This window comes from Phacochoerus africanus, chromosome 8, assembly GCF_016906955.1.
Source record: "Phacochoerus africanus isolate WHEZ1 chromosome 8, ROS_Pafr_v1, whole genome shotgun sequence".
In the NCBI taxonomy this organism is placed as follows: domain Eukaryota; kingdom Metazoa; phylum Chordata; class Mammalia; order Artiodactyla; family Suidae; genus Phacochoerus; species Phacochoerus africanus.
In genome coordinates this window covers 63,435,891-63,457,460 of record NC_062551.1, presented here as the reverse complement: position 1 = coordinate 63,457,460, position 21,570 = coordinate 63,435,891, and the positions used below count along the sequence as shown (strand labels likewise).

Sequence of the window (21,570 nt, the reverse complement as noted above, 5' to 3'; positions counted from 1 at the left end):
GGACGCAACGGGAGGGGACGTGGCAAGTGGGTACGGTGCTGAGGAGAAAGAGGGAGAGGGGCAGCGCCCGCAGAGCGAGGCTTGGGGGACCAGGCAGGAAGGGGACCTGCCTGGGGGCGAGAGGGGACGCGCACAAGGGGCGGGGGTGAGGGCGCAGGAGCCGGGAATCCCCACTAGGCGCCCCCAAGGGGCGGCTGCACGGCCCAGATCTCCAAGGTCCCGGGTAGGGGCTGGGCGACTGGCTGTCTTGGGGGCAGGAGACTCGACAGGACTCCTTCAGGCAGCGCCTGGCAGAGGAGCCGGGCCAGACGGGATGCTGGCGAGGGCGCTCTGGGCTGGGGGAACCGGGATCCAGGGCTGGGAGGCCCGCGGGGCGGAGCCGACTGAGGGGAGGGAAGATGAGGTGGGGGCGGGGGCTGGGGCTGGGGCTGGGGCTGGGGGCGGAATCGGGCGAGTGGCAAGGCGCCGAGCCGGACGAAGCCGGGGGTGCTGGCCCTCCCCGTTCTCCATCCAGGCCTGGAGCCCAGAGTGACAGTGGCGCGCCGGGCCAGTGGGGTCAGCGCCAAGTGTCTGGCGAGCAGCCGTGAGGCTCCGGGGGAGCTTTTCGGGTGGTTCTTGGAAAGCGCCCGGCCGCTGGGCCCAGACGAGGGCAGCGCCCCCCTCTGTGAGTAAACATCTGTGCCAATAAACCAACACCCCGCCCTGTGCCCTGCCCTCTCCCCAGGTCCGTGTTCCGCCCCCCAGGCTCAGCGGTCCTGAGACAGACGCCTGGCCCTCTCCCGTCTAGCCAAGACCCCACAGGCCCGCCGTGAGATCGGGTCTGGCCAGAGCCTGTGTCCACGGCCCGCCCCAGGCGCAGGGAGGCGGCGCTGCGGGGGCTTCGGCCCACCCACTGCTCCTGGACGACACTGCGGGCCTGTGCCCCATCCCTTCTGGCCGAGGCCGGGCGGGACCTCCGGCCAAAGCGCAGAGCCCCAGAGCTGGATCAGCGGCAGAAATGGGGCGGGGGCGGGGGCGGGGGGGGGGAGGCCGCGCGGCCCCGCCGCAGGCAGGCAAACAGATGCGAAGAGTCCGTACATCTTTTTATAAAACACAGGGTAGGGGCCTGCGAAGGCGGTCGCGGGGCGTGGCGCCGGAACCAGGCGGGCGCGGCCGGGACGCGGGGTCGAGGGGGAGGCGCGAGCTAGACGAAGATCTGGATGCGGTCGCGGATGGGCTGGCGGCAGATGGGGCAGGCGCTGAGCGCGGCTCCGCAGGGCGCGCACGCGCCGTGGCCGCACTGGAACACGAGGCGGATGTGGCTGTCGATGCAGATGGGGCAGGTGATGCGCTCCTCCATCTGCCGGTAGCGGCTCTGCAGCTCCTCCACCAGCTGCCGCGGCGGACCAGGTGCGGGGCCCGCGCTGAGCACCTCCGTGCCGTCTGCGGGAAGGGGTCTCCGTCAGGGCCGGGGGGCCGTGGGGAGCAGGGCCCTGGGGGAGAACCGCCGGGAGGGCGAGGGTTGGACGTGCGCCCCCACCCGGGGGCGGGGCCGGGGGAGCGGGCGGGGCCGAGGCCGGGGGGCGGGGCCGGGCCGAGCCCCCACCTGGACGCAGCTTCTTGCCGATGACCACCTGGCATCTGATGCACTTCTTCATCCTGCGCGCACACTCTGCAGGGGGGCGCATGCGCGTAAGCGGGCCCTGCCGCCCGGCCCCGCCCCCGCCCCGCCCCCCGCCCCGCCCCGCACTCACCCTCGCACACGGTGCGGTGCTGGCACGGCGAGAACAGCACCAGCAGCGCCAGCTCAGAGCACACCAGGCACTCCGCGGCCTCGGGCCCCGACGGCGCGGCCACGTGCACGTTGGTCACCGCGTTGGGGGCGCTGAGCACCAGCCTTGGGCCCTGGGCCGTGCCGCCGCCAGCCTGGCGCTCCCTGCGGTGGGAGGAGAAGGCTTGAAGGGGCCCGGGGCATTGGGTCGACCCCCACCCTGCCCCGCTGGGCTCACCGGAAGCGCTGGGCACAGCCCTGCAGGGCTTTGAGCAAGCGGCCCTCGGTGGCCAGGTCCAGCGGGCTCCGGCCCCGGTGGTTGGAGTAGCTCAGGTCGGCGCCCTCCAGCGCCAAGAAGCAGGCCACCGCTGCGCCTGCCGTCAGCTCTGCGCTGCCCGGAAGGCCCGAGGCCTGTAGCTGGGTGGCAGGACAGACACTGGTGAGCGGGGGTGTGGGGGGGAATCCGAGCTGCCAAGACCTGGGCACGTGCTCCCTGCCTGAGGTGGGGTGGGGGAGGGACCGAGTTCTGACACCAGCCCCACACACACCACACTCTGTACCCATCTGGCCCCGCCCTCTCTTCCAGGCACACTGGCCACAGGGTGGTGGCTGGGGTCATAGAAGATGCCTCCTGCAGACCACCGTGGCCAGAGCCACCCCATCCTGAGAAGGCCTGCCAGCCCCAAAGGTGGAGGTGGGCAGAGGTCAGGCCAGTCCTGGAGACTTCGGCCAGGTGCCCACCTCTCTGGCACCCAGAGTCACACTTCCTCACCCGCGACAGCAGCTGCAAGGGCCTCGGGTCCCCCCCGGCCCCATCAGCTGCCATGGGAAGCAGTTGGTGACGCTGCAGTGCCACATGCAGGGCCGTGTCCCCCTCCTCATCCTCGGCGTTGACGCTACAGCCAGAGTCCACCAGCAGCGGCACCAGCCCCACGTGGGCCTGCTGCACGGCCAGGTGCAGCGGGGACTGGAGCTTACGGTTGCGGACGTTCACATCACAGCGGCCCTGGGGAGGGGGTGGCACAGGCTCAGCCCAGGACCTGAAGGGACTGGACTCCCCAGCCCCTGGGCCAGCCCAGGCCCCTGTCCACACCTCTCGGATGAGAACCTGGGCCACTTCCCAGTGGTTGTTGAGAGCGGCCAGGTGCAAGGCCGTGAATCCGTCCTCCTTCTGGGCATCCACCAGCTGCCGGGCCCGGGCCAGAATCCTCCTGACGGCCCTGGGGGAGCAGGGTGACTTGGCTGGGGTCGGGGGCGGCCCCAGGGTGGCCCAGGAGTGTAGCCAGAGCCTGGCCGCTGGCCATGGGCCCAGCCCAAACTCACAGTGTGTGGCCCTTCAGGGACGCGTGGTGCAGCAGGGTGAAGCCTTGGCTGTTGGTGGCAGTAACGTCAATGCCGGGAACCTCAGTGAGGACCTCCACAATGCCAGTGGCACCAGTGCCCGCCGAGATGGCGCAGTGCAGGGGTGTGTCAGCGTGAGCATCCTGCCGGTGGGGAACCGGCAGTTACTTGGCAGGGAGGTCAAGGGCCTTAACCCTTAACCTCCTTAACCCCAGGGTCAGGGCCAGGAGACCCAGCACTCACGGGGAGGTTGACGTCACAGCCGCGCTCACAGAGAACCCGAACCACCTCCAGGAACCCCCTCTGCACGGCCACATGCAGCGCGGAACTCCGAGCGCTGTTAAGGGCGTTGGCGGCGCAACCCGAGCTCAGAAGCACCCGGGCGGCCTCGGGCTGGTTCCTGGTGGGAGAGGAAGCGGGAGGGGCGCTGTGCTCACCAGCTGGACCTGCAGGCCCAGTGCCCACTGCACTCCAGCCCGGGCCTCACCCCAGGGCTGCGTAGTGTAGTGCCGTGTTGCCCTCGTCATCCGCCAGGTCCACGCCTGCCCGCGCCTGCAGCAACAGCCGCACCAGCTCCACCTGGCCGAGGTAGGCAGCCACCTGCAGGGCGGTCCTGCCCTGGTTCTTGGTGTCCACCTGCCAGGAGAGGCAGCAGCTCAGTCCCTGGCCTTCACCATCTCACTGGCGCTGGCTGGGGTGGGGTGGGGGTGGGGGGCGCGGGTCTCGGGCTCGCCTGCTCCGGGTGCCGCCGCAGCAGGTCCAGGGCCCGGGCCATGTTGCCTAGGGCCACCTCCACCACCAGCCTCCCTGGGTGCTCCAGGTCACTCTTCTGGGCTCGAAGCTTGTCCAGGATGATGCTCAGGGAGCCTGGGGCGGGCAGGCCTGAGGTCAAGTGGTGGCCTGGGCAGCCCCGCCGCCCGCCAGCCCCTGAAGCGGGTGCCTCACTTTTGTTCTCTCTGGCGCGCTCAGCCACATCCAGGTTGGCATCTTCCTCGGGTCGGTAGGCCACCAGGCAGGAGGGGCTGAAGGTCCACAGCTGCCCACTGACCGCCACACGCAGGTTCCCGTCTCCAAAAACCTTCACCACTTTCCCAACGCGGCCCAGAGCCTGCCCGGGGAGTGGGTAGGGTCACAGGCAGCCTCCCGGCGGGGGCAGGGGGGGGAAGGGGGGACTCACCGGGGCCATGTCATCGGTCCACTCGCCGTGCCCAGCCTGCAGCCGCTTCACCGTGTCAAGGTCGTCGATGACCCGCACCACGTCCCCCACCCAGAAGGAGTTGTGCTGAGGGACAGAAAGGCACGTGAGGGTCCCCGGGCAGGTGTTGCTGCCCAGCGTCGAAGAGCAGGAGAGGACCCCCTTCCACCTCCCCACACAGGCTGGCCCGAACGTGCCCCCAGGCCCTGCCTGAGCCGTCAAAGGGTCTGGCTGGATGAGGGTGAGCAGGGCCACCCTGGTGGCCTAGCCTCAGAGCCGTGGGGGTGACAGCAGAGAGAAGCTGACAGAAGCCAATTCAGGGCTGTCCCTGCACACTGATGGGGGAGCAGGCCGCAGGCCAAGACCAGGCCAGCCTGGCCCAGGGAAGGGGTGCCCCCAGAATCATGCGGGCGGGGCCAGATAGCTTTGGGGGGAGTCGGGCACTGCTCCCCTCCACTCTCAAACTTTCCTGGCAACTTCCTCCACACCTGTGCCCTCACCTGTACAGGACTGGCTCTATAAGCCACCAGTCCTGTGACCCCACCACACCCCCTCCCTGAAGGCAGATGCGGCCCAGGCGGCCCGACTGCAGCTCCAGAGCCCAGAGCTGGCCCTGCTCTCTGCCCAGGGGTCCAGCAGGGGCTACTCTGCTGCCCACATCCCCACTCCTCCACCCCTCATCCCTCGGGGAAAGACACTACCCACCCTAAGGGCCTTCCCACCTTTCTTGCCCCACCCACAGGGAGCCTTCTAGAAGGCAAGGCCAGCCTTGCCAGCTCCTGCCTGTGAGGCTGCGGTGGCTCCCTGCGGCCCTCGGAACAGACGCCAGCGCCTCACCCAGCGGGTCCCTTCACCCCTGGATCTCCTGCATGGAACTAACCCTTCTGGAACCCCAGCCTCCCCTCTTCCTTCAGGGCTGGAGGCAGGAAGGTTAAAGGGGGTGCAGATGTGATCAGGAGGGGCTCAGCCCAGCACCCCAGGCACCTTGGTGAGAGCCCCCGGGTGGAAGGTCCAGCGGATCTTGTGGCTGAACTGCACACGCACGTCCCCACGGTCTGTGATGCGGTGCACGGTGCCCGGCTGTCCGATAAACTGTGGCGGGTCATGGAGGCTGTGGCTGATGGAGCAGGAGGGCAGGGGCGGGGGTCCAGAGGATGTGGGGAGGGAGGGCACGGGCTCAGCGGGGTGGGCAGCTCACCTCTGCCATCCTGGGGTTCCATCCACCGTGACCTTCCTGCATCTCCCTCAAGATGTCCGTGTCCAGCAGGCACTTAACCTTGTCCCCAGGCTGGAAGGGCTGGCCGTCCGCACTCACCCTGCGCTGCAACTCCGCTGGCTTGCCTGGGGGCAAGGCAGCGAGCCCGGCTCAGGTGGCCTCCCACCCGCCCGCCCCAGTGACAGCCCAGCCCATCCCATGCCCTGCCCAGCGCCACTGCCTAGGTTCAGCCAGGGCAGAGGGCAGCTGGGTGGGTCTCGGTGGCACCTCGTACCAAGCCTCGGGAGATGCTCCCTGTAGTAGAAGCCGCCAGCCGCCTCGCCCACACACTTGAGGTCCACCTTGCCCTTGTGGCCCACACGGTACACGTTGGTGGTGCCGTCGGCCCACGTCACGCTGGCCACGCTCCGGCCCGTCTCCACGTCCCAGCCACGGATGTCCACCACTCGGCCAGGCTTCCCTTCCCCTCCTGGGAGACAGTGGCCCACTAGCCAGCTCAACCCGGGTGTCGAGGCTGACCCAGAGCCGGCAGCAGCCCAGCCCCCACCTCCCCAGCCTGTAGCCCACTCACCGTCCTGCGACCCCCACTCCCAGTCGGGGCCCCGAACCACCTTCGCCCCCTGGAAGATGCCCCTTAACGGGATCCTCGGGAGGCCCTGGCGTGGACTCAGCGTGACCCTACGAGAGAAAGAGAGAGAGAGAGACAGACAGAGAGAGAGAGAGCGCGAGCGAGCGAGCGAGCACGGGTCCCATGCCCTGAGGCACAGCAGTGCAGGGGAGCGGGCCTGCTGCCCTGCTGGCCTCACTCCTCTATTCCCAGCCCCGCTGGACTGGCCCCCGCTCCCAGGCTCAGCTCTGCCCCCCAAAACGGCTGGCCCAGGGGGTCAGCGTCCTCCACACTCTGGTCTGCTGACCGCGTCCTTCCAGGGAACACTTCCCAGTGCCAGGTTGGAAGGGCACCCCAGGCCCAGCCCTGCTGCCCCCAGTGAGCTGGGCACCCTCTGTCAGAACCAGGGGAGGGATCAGCACACTGCAAGGAGAGGAGTGAGGCACCCAGCCAGCTGACCTGGGCCCCCAGTCTGGCCAGGGGGCAGCTGAAGGTCGGGCACATCCCTCCCCTCCACCAGCAGGGCGTGTCCAACAGCGCAGGGGACGGGGTGTGCCTCGGGGTGCCCACCCCATGGCGGCTGACTCCCGGGCCTGACCCCGCGGCCGCAGCACCTCCACGGGGAATGCAGGCGGCTCTCAGAACCTGAGCCACGGCGGCACCGGGGGCCACTGGGAGCCAGGGTCTAGAAGGGGCCGAGCCGGAGGAGGCCCCCTCCGCAGACCTGCAGGCTGGACACGGCTGCCTTCTGCAGGGGCTGCGCACTGGAGTCCGTGCCCAGGCCCTGGCCACTCTTCCAGAAAAAGGCTCAGGAAGGACTCAACGTGCACCCTGGGGGGTGGCCAGCAGGAGGCAGCGCCAGCCCCCGGGGACCAGGCCCTGGGGTGAGCGGGCAGGGCCGGGGCGGCGGGTGGGACTCACGGGCGCGAGTGGGCCGTCTCATAGCGCTCGAAGGCGTGCGCCAGGTCGTGTTTGTTGTGCATGTAGCACTGCGTGCACAGGTCGTAGTCGAAGCAGACGCGGCACTTCCAGCGCATGCCCCGCAGCCCGTGCTTCCTGCAGCAGTCGCAGATGATGTTGGGGTGGCGGACGCCTGCGGGCGGGGGCGGTGTCAGGGGCGGCCCCGCCCCAGCCCGGCCCCGTCCCCCTGCGGGCCCCGCCCCCACGGCCACGCACCGATCTGGGCGTTGTCGTAGAGCAGCAGGTCGTGCGCGCCCTGGTAGCCGGCGCGGTAGTTGGTGCGGGTGCCGTGGTCCCACTGCACGACCACCGTGCGGTCGGGGGTGGAGGGGCTGCCGTGGCGGCCGAGCTCCACCACCGTGCCCACGCCGCCCTCGCCGCCGTCCTGCTGGCCCCACTTCCAGTCCACGCCGCGCACCACACGCATGCCCACCTGTACGCCCGCCTGAGGGTCTGGGTCCATGGTGGGCGGCACCGCTCGCTCAGGGACCTGCGGGCAGAGGGCCCCCTGAGGGCACGTCAGGAAGGCCGGCGCGGGTAAATTAGGAGCTGGGATTAACGTGGACGCGCGACTTTATAGAAAACAGATAACCAGCAAGGCTCGAGTGGCTGTGGCACTGGGAACTCTACTCAGTATTTGGAAGTAACTTCAAAGGGAAAAGAACTTGAAAAATAACACATACACGGGGATGTAACTGAATCACTTTGCAGATACAAAACTGTAAATCAACTATACTTAAAAAAAAAAAACCAAAAAACCACCAAGAAAGATAGGCAGCACAGGGTCTCAGCAGCTCCAGGAGGACTGCCAGAGAGACAGAGGGGAACTAGCCCAGGAGAGGGTGGCAGGGAGGGGGTACGAGGGCATGTGCCAATGTCTTGGGCCATGGGGTGGGGGAGGGGATGTGTGTGGCCACTGGCCAGCCACTGGGAAGATGGGCTCCCACAGCAGAGGTGGCCCTGTCCTGGAGAGAGGCGGGGACACCTCTCTGGAAAGGCCCCTCCAGCCACTAGGAGACTCTGCCCTGTGGTGAGCTGGATCAGAAGTGTGGGTGCAGGCCTGGTGACAGTGCTGCACAGTGACAGACAGCGGGTCCCCAGAGCACCAGGGGATAAGACCCGGCCTGAAGGTTACCCTCGGCGAACCACCTGGCACTGGCAGATTAGGCTCTGGGTGGCTGGCACACGATGGACCACCTGAGTGGCTGTGGAGTGCAGGTGTCAGTATGAAAGGCGAGCCAAGGCCCTATCCTGAGTATGGAGCGTGCCTGCAGATCTCATGCGCAGCCCAACAGAAAACAGGAACGTGCTGGAACAGGAGCCCCCAACGGCTCCTACACCAGCCACAGCCCGCAGGTCAGTGAACGGTGCTGTGAGGTCACTCCAGGCCCCACCACCAGGCCTTTGCTGGAGAACCCTGGCCCCTGACGGACAGAGGTGGCACTGTGCGCAGAGCCTCCCCCTGCTCTGGGGGAGCCAGGTCGTGACTTACCCCCCAGAGAGCAGGACCACTGCACTGTACACGGCAAAGCTCACAAACAGATGCTGATGGAAAGGAGCCTATGCTACTCGATCCCATTTAGAGAACGTCCGCCAACAGGACAAGCAAAGCCAGGGCACCAGAGGCAGGGACACAGCAGTGGAGGTGGCCCTGCGCCCGGCCCGGGGACACGCTACCTCCTAACCTGGGCCGGCTGCACCCAGTTCGCGTTCCCGGCTTGGGTCGTTTGTGACCTGCGCCTCTGTGTGAGTGCGATTCCTCAGTAAAGTGTGTTTAACGACAAGAATGGATCTGAAAGACAGCTGGGAGAGTCGACAGGACTTGGACCTGGAGGTGGGTAGCACGGGGGCTCCAGCAGTGGCAGCCCAGTCTCTGGAGCCTGAGCCGCTGTAGCGGAGCGTCAGGAGGAGAAGCTGGCCCCGGGCACTGCCGGAGGCAGGGCTGGGTGTGAACCTGGCAGTCTGGCTGCACAGCTCCTGGGAGGCCAGAGGGAGACCCTGAGAATGGCTGGGGTGCAGCCAGTGCCTGTTCGCCTCAGGGGCCCGGTGCAGCCACAAGACACTAACTAGGCCACAGCGAGGAAGGAAACCCACGTCACCCCTCATCAAGGCCCTGCCGCAGCCCGACACTCAGGATGCCAGGCCTGCCAGCTCAGGAAACACCTCGGCCCAGCAGAAGCTGCAGGTGAGCCGTAGCCAGGCCCTCCCTCCGGCTCCTGCTCTGGCCAGCGACCACAGGCTATCTGATGGCCACCCTTGCCCAGCCCTACTGAGAAGCTACACTGTGAAGCTCCCCCCTGCCACTGCTCAGGCACCTGGACGGCCACACTGCCCAGCACGGCCACAGGGCCAGGCTCCTGCCCCAGGCCCGGCCTGAGTGTCCGAGTGCGTGACCCCCACAGACTCTCGGTGGTAGGACCTTCTGCAGGCCCCTCCCCCGAGACAGGTGCCTGTGACAGCACCTTCCTCACCCAGCCCAGGGCCCCCAGAGCTTCCCGATGAGGTGGACGTCCCAAAAGGGTGAGGGCCAGTCCCTCCGAGAAACAGCCCCTGTTCAGGCACCCGGATGGCCACACCTGTGGGCCGTGCTGCCTCCCTCTACTGACACTCGAGAGTGCCTGTGGCTCTTCAGTGCCAGCGAGCCCCAGACAAGGGCAGTTGGGCACACTGGGCCATCCACACGTGGCCTCGGCCTCCTGTATAGGGCGTCTCTGTCAGCGGCTGCCGCACGTCTGACACAGGGAGCGGCAAGCCTAAGCCTGCGGCCTGGTGGCAGAATAGTGGCATCACACCAGCCCTTGACCTGAGCCAGATACACAGCCCTCCTCCCATGGGAGCCCACGGGAACTGGGCATGGTGCGTGGGCAATACTGGGCTGCCCTCGTCCTTCCCGAGAGCTCACCCCCAGCGGGCCTCTTTCCAGGCAACCACTGAGCCAAACAAGTGTGAGCTGACAGGCCCCACGGGAGTCCACGCCGGCCGGAGCACCCCATCTGCAGAGCCCAGAAACGCCCCAGGCCAGAATGAGGCCCTGGCCCATAAGCTGGCACTATGGTCACTCTGCAGCCAGGGTGGCAGGCACTCCGCCTCTGAGCTCGCTGGCCTAGAGAGCCACTGTCCACAGGCTGCAGGTCCATCTGCAACAAGACATGGTGGGTGGGGGGACCCTAAGCGGGAGCGCGAGCACGGCAGTGCCTGGCTCTGCTCTCGGGGGAATAGACAGGGATTGGCTGGGGGCTGGAGGGCGCCCGGCAGGGCATGTAGGAAATCCGGACCAAGTCTCAGCCAGCAAGGGCTCCACGTGGACCAGCCAGGCAAGGTCACCATGGAAGTCCAGCCTGGCACGACAGCACCTCTGACCAGCACCTGTTGCATTCACATCGCTATTTTTAGCGCAGCCAGCCGGCTCTCCCCCAGCGCTGGACAGCGACCTGCCGCCTCCCCTGGGCTGTCCTTCCCAGGAGCACGTTAGTCCACCCTCTAGGGGACAGCGGAGGACAGAGGAACACCGCACCCTGGCAGGACCCACAGCCTGGGGAGCTTCCTTTTCACCTCCCCCCACACCCCATCCCTGGGGGCCCTGGGGTCTGCCCTCTGCTGCAGCACCTCCATCCAGCAAGGATCACGCAAGCCGTGGCCTGCGCAGGGCCTCCGGCAATGCCGTCCTGTGCGCAGGCCGCAGGACGTGGCTCCCAGCTCCCGGGCCTCTGTGCTTGGGCGCAGCATCGTAGGACCCCGGTGAGGCCGGCCGGGGACCTTCCCAAACCTCTCGGCAACCTGCCTCCACCGCCCCCGCTGGTCTTTGTCATTGTGGTCAGCAGGGCGCAGGCTGACAGAGCACCACAGGACCTCGGGGCCCCACCCCTCCTGGGAGGGTGGGGAGGTGACGGCAAAGGGCAGGGGCAGGGAGTCAGGGACGCCACCCTGAGGGGCTAGGGAGGAAGGGGACCCCCGTTTCAGGGTGAAAGTCACTTGGAGAGCTTTTCCTTTTCCTTCTGACTCTAATGTCTTCCTCAGAGCTACCAGGCCAGGCACCCAGCTGGCACTGAGGCGCCCAGAGGCTGTCACTATGAAGGTTTCAAATGACCGCGGTGCTCAGGGTCTGAGCAGTAGGCACTTACCTTAGAGCACACACTGGCCTCCCTTCAGCATCCCTGACACTTAGCTGCTAAATCCTGGCTCGGCAATCTGCTCAGCCACCAAGACTTCCCATTGGAAACTGGCTGCCATTGCTGACACAGAACCCAGCAAAGGAAACGGGCGGGCAGCCACCAAGTCTGGGGAAAAACGGTTTTATACTTTCAGCATTCACCGTCTCAGCCCAAAAGACAGATATCTAGATCTGCTGCTGGTTTTCCAGTTTTTTCCTTATTTTCTTTCTTCCTTTGGTTTTTTTTTTTTTTGGCTGTGCCCATGGCAGATGGAAATTCCTGGGCCAGGGATCACACCCACGCAACAGCAGTGACCTGAGGTGCTACAGCGAGAACACCAGATCCTTAACCTGCTGCACCACAAGGGAACTCCTACTAGTTTTTCTTAAGAAACTTCTAGCTTCTGAAAAGCACAACTATTTCTCTCTTTTTTTGCATCCTTTAGAGCCCCACCCATGGCATATGGAGGTTCCCAGGATAGGGGCTGAATCAGAACTGTAGCTGCCAGCCTACACCACAGCCACAGCAATACCAGATTCAAGCCACATCTGTGACCTACACCACAGCTGCTGGCAACCCCAGATCCTTAACCCACTGAGCGAGGCCAGGAGTCAAACCCATGTCGTCATGGATACGAGTCGGGTTTGTTACCACCGAGCTATGACGAGAACTCCCCAGAACTATTTCTAAAGCACTTGTTGAGACAGTATAGAAATAAAGGGTTGGCCTTATTTTGACTATTTTATCAGAAAAAAAACTTTAAAAAGCTGCAGAGATTAAGTCATATTGAGCCAGGAAGTTGGCAAATTGCCTTTACTGAGCAAAATAAAGTTGCATGGAACTGAGACTGCTCTCAACAAAAGGCTGCCACTTCTCTCCTTGCACCTACAGCTGAGCTGATGATGCTGTTTAAATCGACACCATATGTGGCACAGTCAACTGGCAAAACCTGGTGAATCACAGGCTCCTGTCCCATGGCAGCTCTGGCTAAGGCTGGGGAGAAAATCCTGGGTGCCCAGGGAGTCTGGCCCATTAAGAGCGAGTAAAGCCCTGAGACCTTACGTGGATAGTATGAGCACACCGGCTGAGGGAGACCCCCAGGAAATACAGGGTGGGCATCACCTGAATTCTGGCCACCCAGATGGGAGCCCTCAGGCACCCAAGCACCGCACAGGACCTACCCTGGGCGGGAGCATGGCATTCAGATACTTGTTGCACCTGGAGCAACAGGCCAGAGGGAAATGGCCAGAGGAGGGGACCTGCCAGGAAGGGCCAGGTTTGCCAGGACTCCCGCTACCAGACTGCCTCATCCCCAGCCTGGCGGGTGCCCCCCGGGAGCCTATCTGGCACCTTTGCCTGCTTCAATTGGTTCTGAGCTCAGAGAGAGGATTATTTACTTACACACATACACGCTCAAAAACAAGCCCAAGCCCCTCTAACATGGCATCAGAAGGAATCCAAGCTCGTCAACAGCTCACCTGTCTGGCTGTCCGGTCGCTCCCCCCCCACCCCCGCCTTGAAACTAGTGCGCTACAGCCCTGATGCCTGGAGACGTGAGGAAGGGCCTCTAGCCCTGCTGAACTTCAGCGAAAGCCCTAAGCCATCTGACCCTGCGAGGCCGGGGGGGAGAGGCCAAGACGCAATTAGTACCCCGCTATCTACGTGCCCATTCCCTGGAGCTGCCCCAGGGGGCTGCCTCCGGCCCTGCAGGGCTCCCTGGGGTCTGGGGCCGCCGGGAGTGGGGCCTGAAGGTTGACTCGGCTCTGCAGACGTCAGGGCCCCGCGCTGCACCCTGGGGGGCGCGGCCGGACAGGCCAGGCCGGTCGCCCACCCCTAACTGACCCTCCCTCACTCGCTCGGGTGCGCCCCGCCCCTGTCATTCGTCCCCCTTCTTTGAGAAGCCGCCCTCGCCGCTGCCGGACCATGGCCCCAGTCCCAATGCCCCAGTCGACCCCTCCACTTGCCCGGAAGTTTGCGTCCCGCCCGCTCCGCGCAGGGGCTCCGGGGGCCTGAGGATCGCCGAGTCTGTCAGCCGGCCAGCTTCGACCTCAGTGTGTGTGACGCCTGGCCGGCGGGCTTCGACTGCTCAGAACCCGCCACCAGCCAGGCCGCCGCGCCACGCCGCGCCGAGCCCAAGCCCGAGCCCCCCGGCCGAAGCCACCCGAAGCCCCGGGCGCTTCAGGGTCTGGGGCCGCCGCGAGCACTGCCGGGACTTGTAGTCCGCAGCTCCGAGACAGCGGCGGGGGGGGGGGGGGGGGGGGCTGGCCTGAACCACAACTCCCAGGAGGCCACGCGGCGCCGTGACGTAGTCCGTGACGTAGGATCTACGGACCCAGCCCCGCCCCGACAGCCTGAGAGGCCTCCATCCTTGCTTCCGCGGGAAAGATTCGGTGGGCTCTGCACCGCCCCAGACAGGGGACGCGACCACGTCCGCCGGCGCGCGCGCACGTCGGAGAGGGGGGCGGACTGCGGGCTGCGGCGCCTCTCCGGGCTGTCACCACCGTGGCGCCCGTGCCCGGGAGGGCCTGCGAACACTACGGCCCCAGGCACCCCCAGCTACCGAAGACGCGCACGCGCGGGCCCGGACGCGCGGACCAGGCGGCCAAGACCTCGCCGCGAAGGGGCGTGGCCTGAACTGGGAGTGCGTCGCCCTTGCCGGCCTTACGTGGCGCCCGCACCAGGTTCGGAAACGCGTTCGGTTGCGGTGGAGAAATGATTGGTTCCGAGATGAATCTTAGTCACAGCCGTGGAGACGGAAGGGTTCAGAGATGAGTCGTCGTCACAGCCAACACTTTTGATTTGAGTTACTTTAACATAAGAGTAAGGCCAGTGCATTTTTTTTTCTCGGCCGTACGCGTGGCTTATGGAAGTTCCTGAGCCAGGAATGGAAACCGAGCCTCAGCGGCGACCTACTCCACAGCTGCAGCAGTGGGATCTTTAATCCACTCCTCCTGGCAGGGATCAAACAAACCCCAGTGCATGGTTTTAATTGACCCAGAACTGAAGACTTAGGGAAAAACATTGGTCCTACGCCATTCTGCCCAGAGGCGAATATTTCCAACCCTGATATCTTTTCCTGGACAGAAACCTCTTTCTAAACCTCGGAGCAGAGAGTGCTGGGGGTGGGGGAGGGAGTGTGGTTTGGCTGCACCTGCAGCATATGGAAGTTCCTGGGCCAAGGAATGAACCCGGGTGACCCGAGCCGCTGTAGTGTCAATGCTGGGTCGTTAACCCTCTGTGCCACAAGATAACTCCTGGAAGTGCTGGTTTCCCCCACCCAAGGGCAGTTCTCACACCTCCACCAGCCGAGAGCCTGCCTTGTGCTGCCGGCTTTCCCGAGCAGTTTATTAACTTACAGGGATCTCTCAGCGTCCCCTAGTTCCCCCCTCCACCTGTGACCCTCTGCGGGACTTCCGCAACCTGTCACCCGATGCCAGCCCTGTCACTCTGACCCTTCCCTCCCTCTGTGTTGTTCCCACCATGAGTTCCCACCACGAACGCCATCCAGCAGCAGATTCCTGCCACAGACCCTCCCCGTCAGGGCTGGCACCATCCTGAGCTCAGCCCGTGCCCCTTGGACGCCTTAGTAAATCTCTAGCTTTACCTGCTTGGCCGTGCGTGTTCCTCCCTCAGCCAACCTAACACGAAGTTCTTGTGCCTGCTGCACAGTGAGGCCAAAACCCCCAAAACCTTGGCGTTTGGAGCAGAGAAAGGTTCATTGCAGGCCAGACAAGAACAGGTGGCGCAGGCTCAAAATCCCAAACTCCCCAGTGGTTAGAGGGGAAAGTTGTTATAAACAAGATTTGGGATGGGGGGGTTCCCAGTGTGGCTCAGCAGTAACGAACCCAACTGGTATTCCTGACGACAGTGGGTTAAGGATCCGGCATTGCCATGAGCTTCAGTGTAGGTCGCAGATGCGGCTCGGATCCCGCATTGCTGTGGGAACTCTAGCCTGGGAAATTCCATATGCTATGGGTGAGGCCTTAAAAAGACCAAAAAAGGGAAAAAAATTGGGGATGATGGTGCGAGGGTATGTGGCTTTCTTCTGATTGGTTGGTGGTGCGGTCGCAGGGCGGGGCTCCAGCCTGAAGGTAGCATCCTCCACTGGGCCGAGATGAGCTCCCAGACTGATGTGCGGGCGGAGGAAGGGCGCTGGCCTGGGGCTGCCCCGCCATCCCCTGACCGCTGCGCCCAGTCTCGGCAGCCCCTCCCTTCCCGGATCAGCACCTGTTTGAACTCAGGGACAGTCATGGAGGCTGAATGAGGCCTGTTTCCTGTAGGAAAGAAAGGGGGATACCTCGAGTTCCCTTGTGGCTCAGCAGGTTAAGGATTTGGTGGTGTCACTGCTGCGGCACGGGTTTGATCCCAGGCCTGGAGACTTCCCCATGCTGAAGTGGAGGGCCCCCCCCTCCCCCGGGCAAAAAAAAGAAAAGAGGAAAGAACAGAAGTGGCCTGAGGGACAGAAAGACCAATGGTGCAACCGCAGAAGGACTCCCCGTGGGTGCAAACCAGAGCGGGCAGTCCTGTGTGACAAGACCAGCCCTCCCCTTTGAAGGAGTGGTGTGGCCAGAATGCCGTGGTGTTTCAAGGGCACTTTGTAACTGTGGAGGTGAAACTCGTTCTTTAAAAATCTGCAGGAGTTCCCGACGTGGCGCAGCGGGAACGAATCTGACTGGTATCCATGAGGTTGCCAGTTTGATCCCTGGCCCCGCTCAGTGGCTTAGGGATCCAGCGTTCTCGTGGCTGTGTTGTAAGTGGCAGAGCCAGCTCGGGCCTGGCGTTGTGGCTGTAGTGTAGGCCGGCCGCTGTAGCTCTGATTTGACCCCTAGCCTAGGAACCTCCCTGTGCTGCAGAGGCAGCCCTAAAAGACAAAACCAAAAACAAAACAAAACACCCAACCAACTTAAGCTGTAGGATGGTTCGGCGTCCAGGGAGCCGGGGGAGCGCTGGGCAGTGTGGAAGCAGCTCAAAAGGTCTCTGCCTCTCGAGGTCATGTTTGTTTCTTCCTCACTCCTTCTGGTTGGTAACGTGCTCTCCAGGCACCTCTGTCTCATTTCAGCTCGGCTGTGATTCTGAAGGCCTCCCTTCTGCTGCCGCCCAGGCGCCTCTGCTCCATCGACCTGGGTCTCTGTGCTGCAGTGGGCTCAGCCTTTGGGTTCTGGTCAAGTGCGAGCAGGGGACAGTGTACTGGAGGGGACCCAGCTCCCCGGAGCTGCCGGAAAGTCTCCAGAAAGACAGAGGATGGGCCCCTCTTTCATGGAGGTGGCTTAGAGCGGAGGCGAGGGGGCCCCAGGACTCAGGGCCCCAGCAGCTGCCAGCGCCGTGGCCAGGACTCGTCTGGCCCACCCGGCCGCCAGGGAGGCCTGTCCCCAGGTAAGCCGGGGGTGGGGTTCCCAAGACGAAAGGAAGACCGGGCGCGCCGGAGAACCAGCACCTCCGGCCTCCACGCCTAGCCAGTCGCCCCACCCGGCCCCTCCCGAGCCACCCCGGCCAGCTGCCAGCTGGCGAGGCCCACCGCCTGGGGCTGAATAGCCTTTCTGTTCCTGCGGCCACTGTTCCATTTCTCCCGCTGAGGGCAAGCCTGGCCATCTTCCTTCTGGAAGCAGAGTGGGGTGGGGTGGGGACCGCTGCCTACCAGGGAGGGCGGCCGGGGCGGGAGGTGCCAGGTGGCTGCCAGCAGAGGCCGGGTGCCATCCCCAGTCGCTGACCCCACTCTCCCCGGGTTCTCTCTCGGGGCCCCGACCCCTGCGCCCCGGCCCCGCAGAGAGATCCACCCGCCACTCTGATCCTCTGACGCCTGCGCCCAACCTGGAGCGACCAACCTGCAGAGATCTAGTCGGGGGAGGGGGGGGGGGCACAGCCTGGGTGATTCAATAGGAGGCACAATACACAGACAACACACTCAGCAAACACCCCCGTAATCAATGATTGCATAATATGTAAAACACAAGTTGTTACTTCACATAAAATATGAAAAACAAGAGTTTGTTCTGTATTGTTTACTTTTCCGTTACATAAATGGTAATTTTTGTCTTTTTGGGCCACCCTGCAGCAAATGGAGTTCCCAGGCGAGGGGTCAGATCCGCTGTGGCAAAGCAGGAGCCTGAACCCGCTATGCTGGGCCAGGGTTCAAACCTGCTTCGGCTCCCTTTGCTCCATAGTGGGAAATCCACATAAATACTATTTTAAACAAAACAATGGCTAACTAATATGGCATTAGTAATAATTAATAGTAGGACAAATTAAGCAAACAATATGTATGCTAAACACACAATAGTTTTGTTCTTTGGTTTTTTTTTTTTGGCCATTCCCACAGCATGTGGAAATTCCTGGGCCAGGGATCAAACCCAAGCCACATCAGTGACAACGCCAGGTCCTTAACCTGCTAAACCACCAGGGAACTCCCAACAATACATACACATTCCTTTTTTTTTTTTTTTTTTGGCTTTTTAGGGCCGCACACGGGGCATATGGAGGTTCCCAGGCTAGGGGTCTAATCGGAGCTGTAGCTGCCAGCCTAGGCCAGAGCCACAGAGACGCGGGATCCCAGACGTGTCTACGACCTACACCACAGCTCACGGCAACAACCGGATCGTTAACCAACTGGGCAAGGGCAGGGATCGAACCCGCAACCTCATGGTTCCTAGTTGGATTCGTCAACCACTGAGCCAGACGGGAACTCCACATACACATTCTTAACGCCCTGAACCACCATGGGAACTCCCTTCTAACAATATTTTTATGGTATTTCTTTTGTTCTGTGATGCAGTGATTTGTCTTTTATTTTAACTCTTTATAGCTAAAATTTAATGGAGGAATACTCATCCTTTCTTTAATTTTAAAATTGCTGTTGAGTTCCCGTCGTGGCGCAGTGGTTAACGAATCTGACTAGGAACCATGAGGTTTCGGGTTCGATCCCTGCCCTTGCTCAGTGGGTTGACGATCCGGCGTTGCTGTGAGCTGTGGTGTAGGTTGCAGACGCGGCTTGGATCCCGCGTTGCTGTGGCTCTGGTGTAGGCCGGTGGCTACAGCTCTGATTTGGCCCCTGGCCTGGGAACCTCCATATGCCGTGGGAGCGGCCCAAGAAATGGCAAAAAGACAAAAAATAAAAATTAAAAAATAAAATAAAATAGATCAACAGCCTAAATCAAAGACCAAACACTATAAAATTTCTCCAAGATAATGTAGGGTAAGTCTTCATGACCGTGACTTTAGCAATGGGTTCGTAAATATGATAGCAAAAGAACGATCAATAAAAGAGAAAAGTAGGCAAACTGGACTTGATCAAAATGTAAAGCTTCGTGTATTAAAGGACGTCATCAAAAAAGTAAAGAGGCGGCCCATGGAGTAGGAGGGGTACTTACAAATCATACGTCTGATAAGGGCCCAGTCGTCAGAATGTACAAAGACCTCTTGCCAAACAACAGAAAGACAAGCAACCCAACTAGAAAAAAATGGACAAAGGACTACATGCCGTGACTGGACATTGCTCCAAAGAAGACACACGGATGGCCGCAGCAGGTGAAAAACCCTCAACGTCATTAGTAATTGCAGGAGTGCTACGCGAAACTGCGGAAAGGCACCACCTCCCACCAGGAGAACTATAATAACTTTTCTCTTTTTAGGGCCACACCCCTGGCATATGGACGTTGAAATCAGCTAGGGGTTGAAATCAGCTGCAGATGCCACCCTCGCCTCAGTCACGGCAACACTGGATCCTCACCCCGTTGATGGGGGCGAGGGATCGAACCCGCATCCTCACGGACACCATGTCAGGTTCCTAACCCACTGAGCCCCAGCAGGAGCTCCCTAACTCATAAGAACAAGTATTGGTGAGGATCTGCAGAAGCTGGAACCTTTGCACACTGCCGGTAGGAACGTAAAATCGTGCAGCCGATGTGGTGAACGGTTTGACTCTTGCTCAAATAGAGAATGACCATAGGACCTAACAGTCCCGCTCCTTGGTAAATACTCAAAAGACTTGAAAACAGGGACTCCGTCAAATGCTTGTCCACACGTATTCACAACAGAGCCACGAGCTGGAAGCAACCCAAACGTCCATCACGGGTGCGGGATGACCAAAGCGTGGTCCATCCATGCAGCAGAATATTCTTCAGCCCCAAAGGGAGGCAGAGCGGAGGGGGAGCCTCTAACATGATTCTCTGTGAAAGAGCCGAGACAAAACAGACTGCATCCATGATTCCATCTATATGAAAGGAAACATCTAGAACAGGAAAATCCGCAGAGACAAAAAGACTGGCGTGGCCAGGGGCCGGAGACCAAGGGAAATGGTAAGGGGTGCGGGGTCTCCTTGTGCGGGTGATGGCATCTGGGGACTAGACAGGGTGTCGCGCCCCTTCATGAATGTGGACCCGCCACCGAAGTACAGGTGGAAATGGGTCGTAGGCTGTGTGAGTTTCACCTGAATGAAAAATGAATGATGGCAGAATCTGTTGAGCTGATTTAAATACTTCCCAAAGGCCGTAGCTCGGACAGTTTGAGCCACAAAATGAATCGTGATGGTGTAGGACTGACTCCCAGGATAAGTTACATAGCTGAGACCCTCCACTGACGCAAACCACTGAGCCAATCAATACATGGAGGAGAAGGCACGGCTCCGCCTGAACTGAAAAACTGATTCGTAAAGAGGAAGGAAGGCGAGACATAAAAACACCATTAGACAAACACTGCATCAGCAGTGACTGTAGGCAAGACCCAGAGTGGGTGCTGGAAGCACCGATGAGGCCGTGAGAGGAGAAAGAGAAGGCGTGAGAGTCTGTTTCTCCCCATCAGATACGTACTGACGACAAAGAGAACGGTGACTGTACAGCCCAGAAATGCAGCAGAGGGCACCTCCCGCTAGGAGTCAAGGTCACCGGCCAGGACGGATGCCATGTGTCCCTGTGAAGATGCCCGGAGGACACATTACTTCTTGCCAAAAAGGGACATATGCCCACATTCTAATCCAGAGAAACCGTCAGTTGCTGGGGGCTTTCCGCAAAAGGCCTGACCCCTCTCAGCGAAGAGGTTGTGGTCACAGGAAACAGGCAAATGCTGAAGATCCAGCACTGACGGGAGGGGCCGGAGGAGCCGGGACGCCCAGAGGCCGCGTGGGTCCCCGAGAGCTGGCCCCAGCCACGGTCACTAGTGTTGCATCTGTCAGTGCCTGTGCTTCAGAGCTGTGCTGAGGCTGCGTTAGTTAGTTGTGAACATGTAGACGGATCTGGGTGGAAGGTCTGGGAATGCTCTCTGCTCATTTTTCAACTTTTCTGAAAACATTTTTTTTCTTTTTAGGACTGCACCTGTGGCATATGGAAGTGCCCAGGCCAGGGGTCCAGTAGGAGCTGCAGCGGCTGGCGTGCACCGCAGCCACAGCAACACTAGATCTGAGCGGCATCTGTGACTTATGCCACAGCTTGTGGCAACGCTGAATCCTTAACCCACTGAGCAAGGCCAGGGATCAAACCCGAATCCTCAGAGACTCAAAAACATGTCCTTAACTCGTGAGCCACAACGGGAACTCCTTGAAAAAATTTTAAATGTAGTCCCCTGTTTATTTTTTATTTATTTGCCACACCCAAGGCACGTGGAAGTTCCCAGGCCAGGGATTGAACCGCGACACGCCTGTGGCAATGCTGGATTCTTAACCCGCTGAACCACAAGGAAACTTCCTGAAATTCTAAATTATGTCAAAATAGAAAGCCACACACCCAGTGAGATATCAGGACATATCCGCTGGCTTTTTTTTGGCCATGCCTGTAGCATGTGGAAGTTCTTGGGCTAGGGGCTGAAACTGCGCCACGGCGGTAACAGTTCCAGGTCCCTAACCTGCAGAACCACCAGGGAACTCCACACCGCTAGTTTTAAAAAGACCAAGGAAGTTCCCACTGTGGCTCAGCAATAACGAGCCCGATTAGTACCCATAAGGATGTGGGTTTGATCCCCAGCCTCGCTCAGTGGGTTAAGGATCTGGCCTTGCCGTGAGCTGTGGTGTAGGTCACAGACACCGCTCAGATCTCGCGTTGCTGTGGCTGTGGCATAGGCCGGCTACAGTTCCAATTCAACCCTAGGGAATTTCCATATGTCTCAGGTGTGGCCCTAAAACAAGCAAAATTAATTAATTAAATTCAAAACAAAAAACAAAAAAACCCTGGTGTCGGCCAGAATATGGAGCAACTGGAGGTTTCATACCTCGCTGGTAGAAATAGAAAGTGTCAGAGCCATTTAGAAAAATGACCTGGCAGACAGCGACAGTGTCCACATGGTGTGTCCCCTAAACGCCACCGTACCCCAGCATTCATCTAAAATCACTGACAGCAGAGCCACACAAAACCTGCACACAGACGTTCA

At 61.5% G+C, this 21,570-nt stretch overlaps 2 protein-coding genes and 1 long non-coding RNA gene across 13 annotated transcripts; 2 read left to right on the top strand and 1 right to left on the bottom strand.

Annotated features, from left to right (window-relative positions):
* Nucleotides 1–1,069: 1,069 nt before the first annotated feature.
* Nucleotides 1,070–14,090, bottom strand: MIB2 (MIB E3 ubiquitin protein ligase 2). 11 transcript variants are annotated; one of them, XM_047791087.1, is made up of 19 exons: nucleotides 11,191–11,346; nucleotides 7,286–7,577; nucleotides 7,031–7,202; nucleotides 6,074–6,180; nucleotides 5,777–5,971; nucleotides 5,485–5,627; nucleotides 5,271–5,378; nucleotides 4,269–4,373; nucleotides 4,037–4,199; nucleotides 3,825–3,958; nucleotides 3,579–3,727; nucleotides 3,335–3,491; nucleotides 3,074–3,234; nucleotides 2,844–2,970; nucleotides 2,523–2,756; nucleotides 1,989–2,167; nucleotides 1,734–1,915; nucleotides 1,586–1,651; nucleotides 1,070–1,422 (listed from the first exon to the last, which is right to left on the bottom strand). In XM_047791087.1, exons 2-19 carry the CDS (start codon nucleotides 7,530–7,532, stop codon nucleotides 1,184–1,186), a joined length of 2,868 nt encoding a protein of 955 aa, XP_047647043.1. In that variant the 5' UTR covers nucleotides 7,533–7,577; nucleotides 11,191–11,346; the 3' UTR covers nucleotides 1,070–1,183. The 11 variants fall into 11 exon arrangements, 5 of the variants coding, with proteins under 5 accessions (XP_047647043.1, XP_047647044.1, XP_047647046.1 ...); XM_047791088.1 differs by having other exon boundaries at nucleotides 5,271–5,366; XM_047791090.1 differs by lacking the exon at nucleotides 1,586–1,651.
* On the top strand, nucleotides 4,124–5,393 carry LOC125133079 (uncharacterized). The gene is made up of 2 exons (XR_007136411.1): nucleotides 4,124–4,527; nucleotides 5,029–5,393. It is a non-coding gene; the product is annotated as an uncharacterized LOC125133079 (long non-coding RNA).
* LOC125133312 (translation initiation factor IF-2-like) lies at nucleotides 8,856–17,203 on the top strand. The gene is made up of 6 exons (XM_047791420.1): nucleotides 8,856–8,903; nucleotides 9,516–9,589; nucleotides 10,745–10,807; nucleotides 13,192–13,435; nucleotides 13,542–13,901; nucleotides 16,280–17,203. The coding sequence occupies exons 1-6, from the start codon at nucleotides 8,856–8,858 to the stop codon at nucleotides 16,595–16,597; spliced, it is 1,107 nt and encodes a 368-aa protein (XP_047647376.1). The 3' UTR covers nucleotides 16,598–17,203.
* Nucleotides 17,204–21,570: the final 4,367 nt, after the last annotated feature.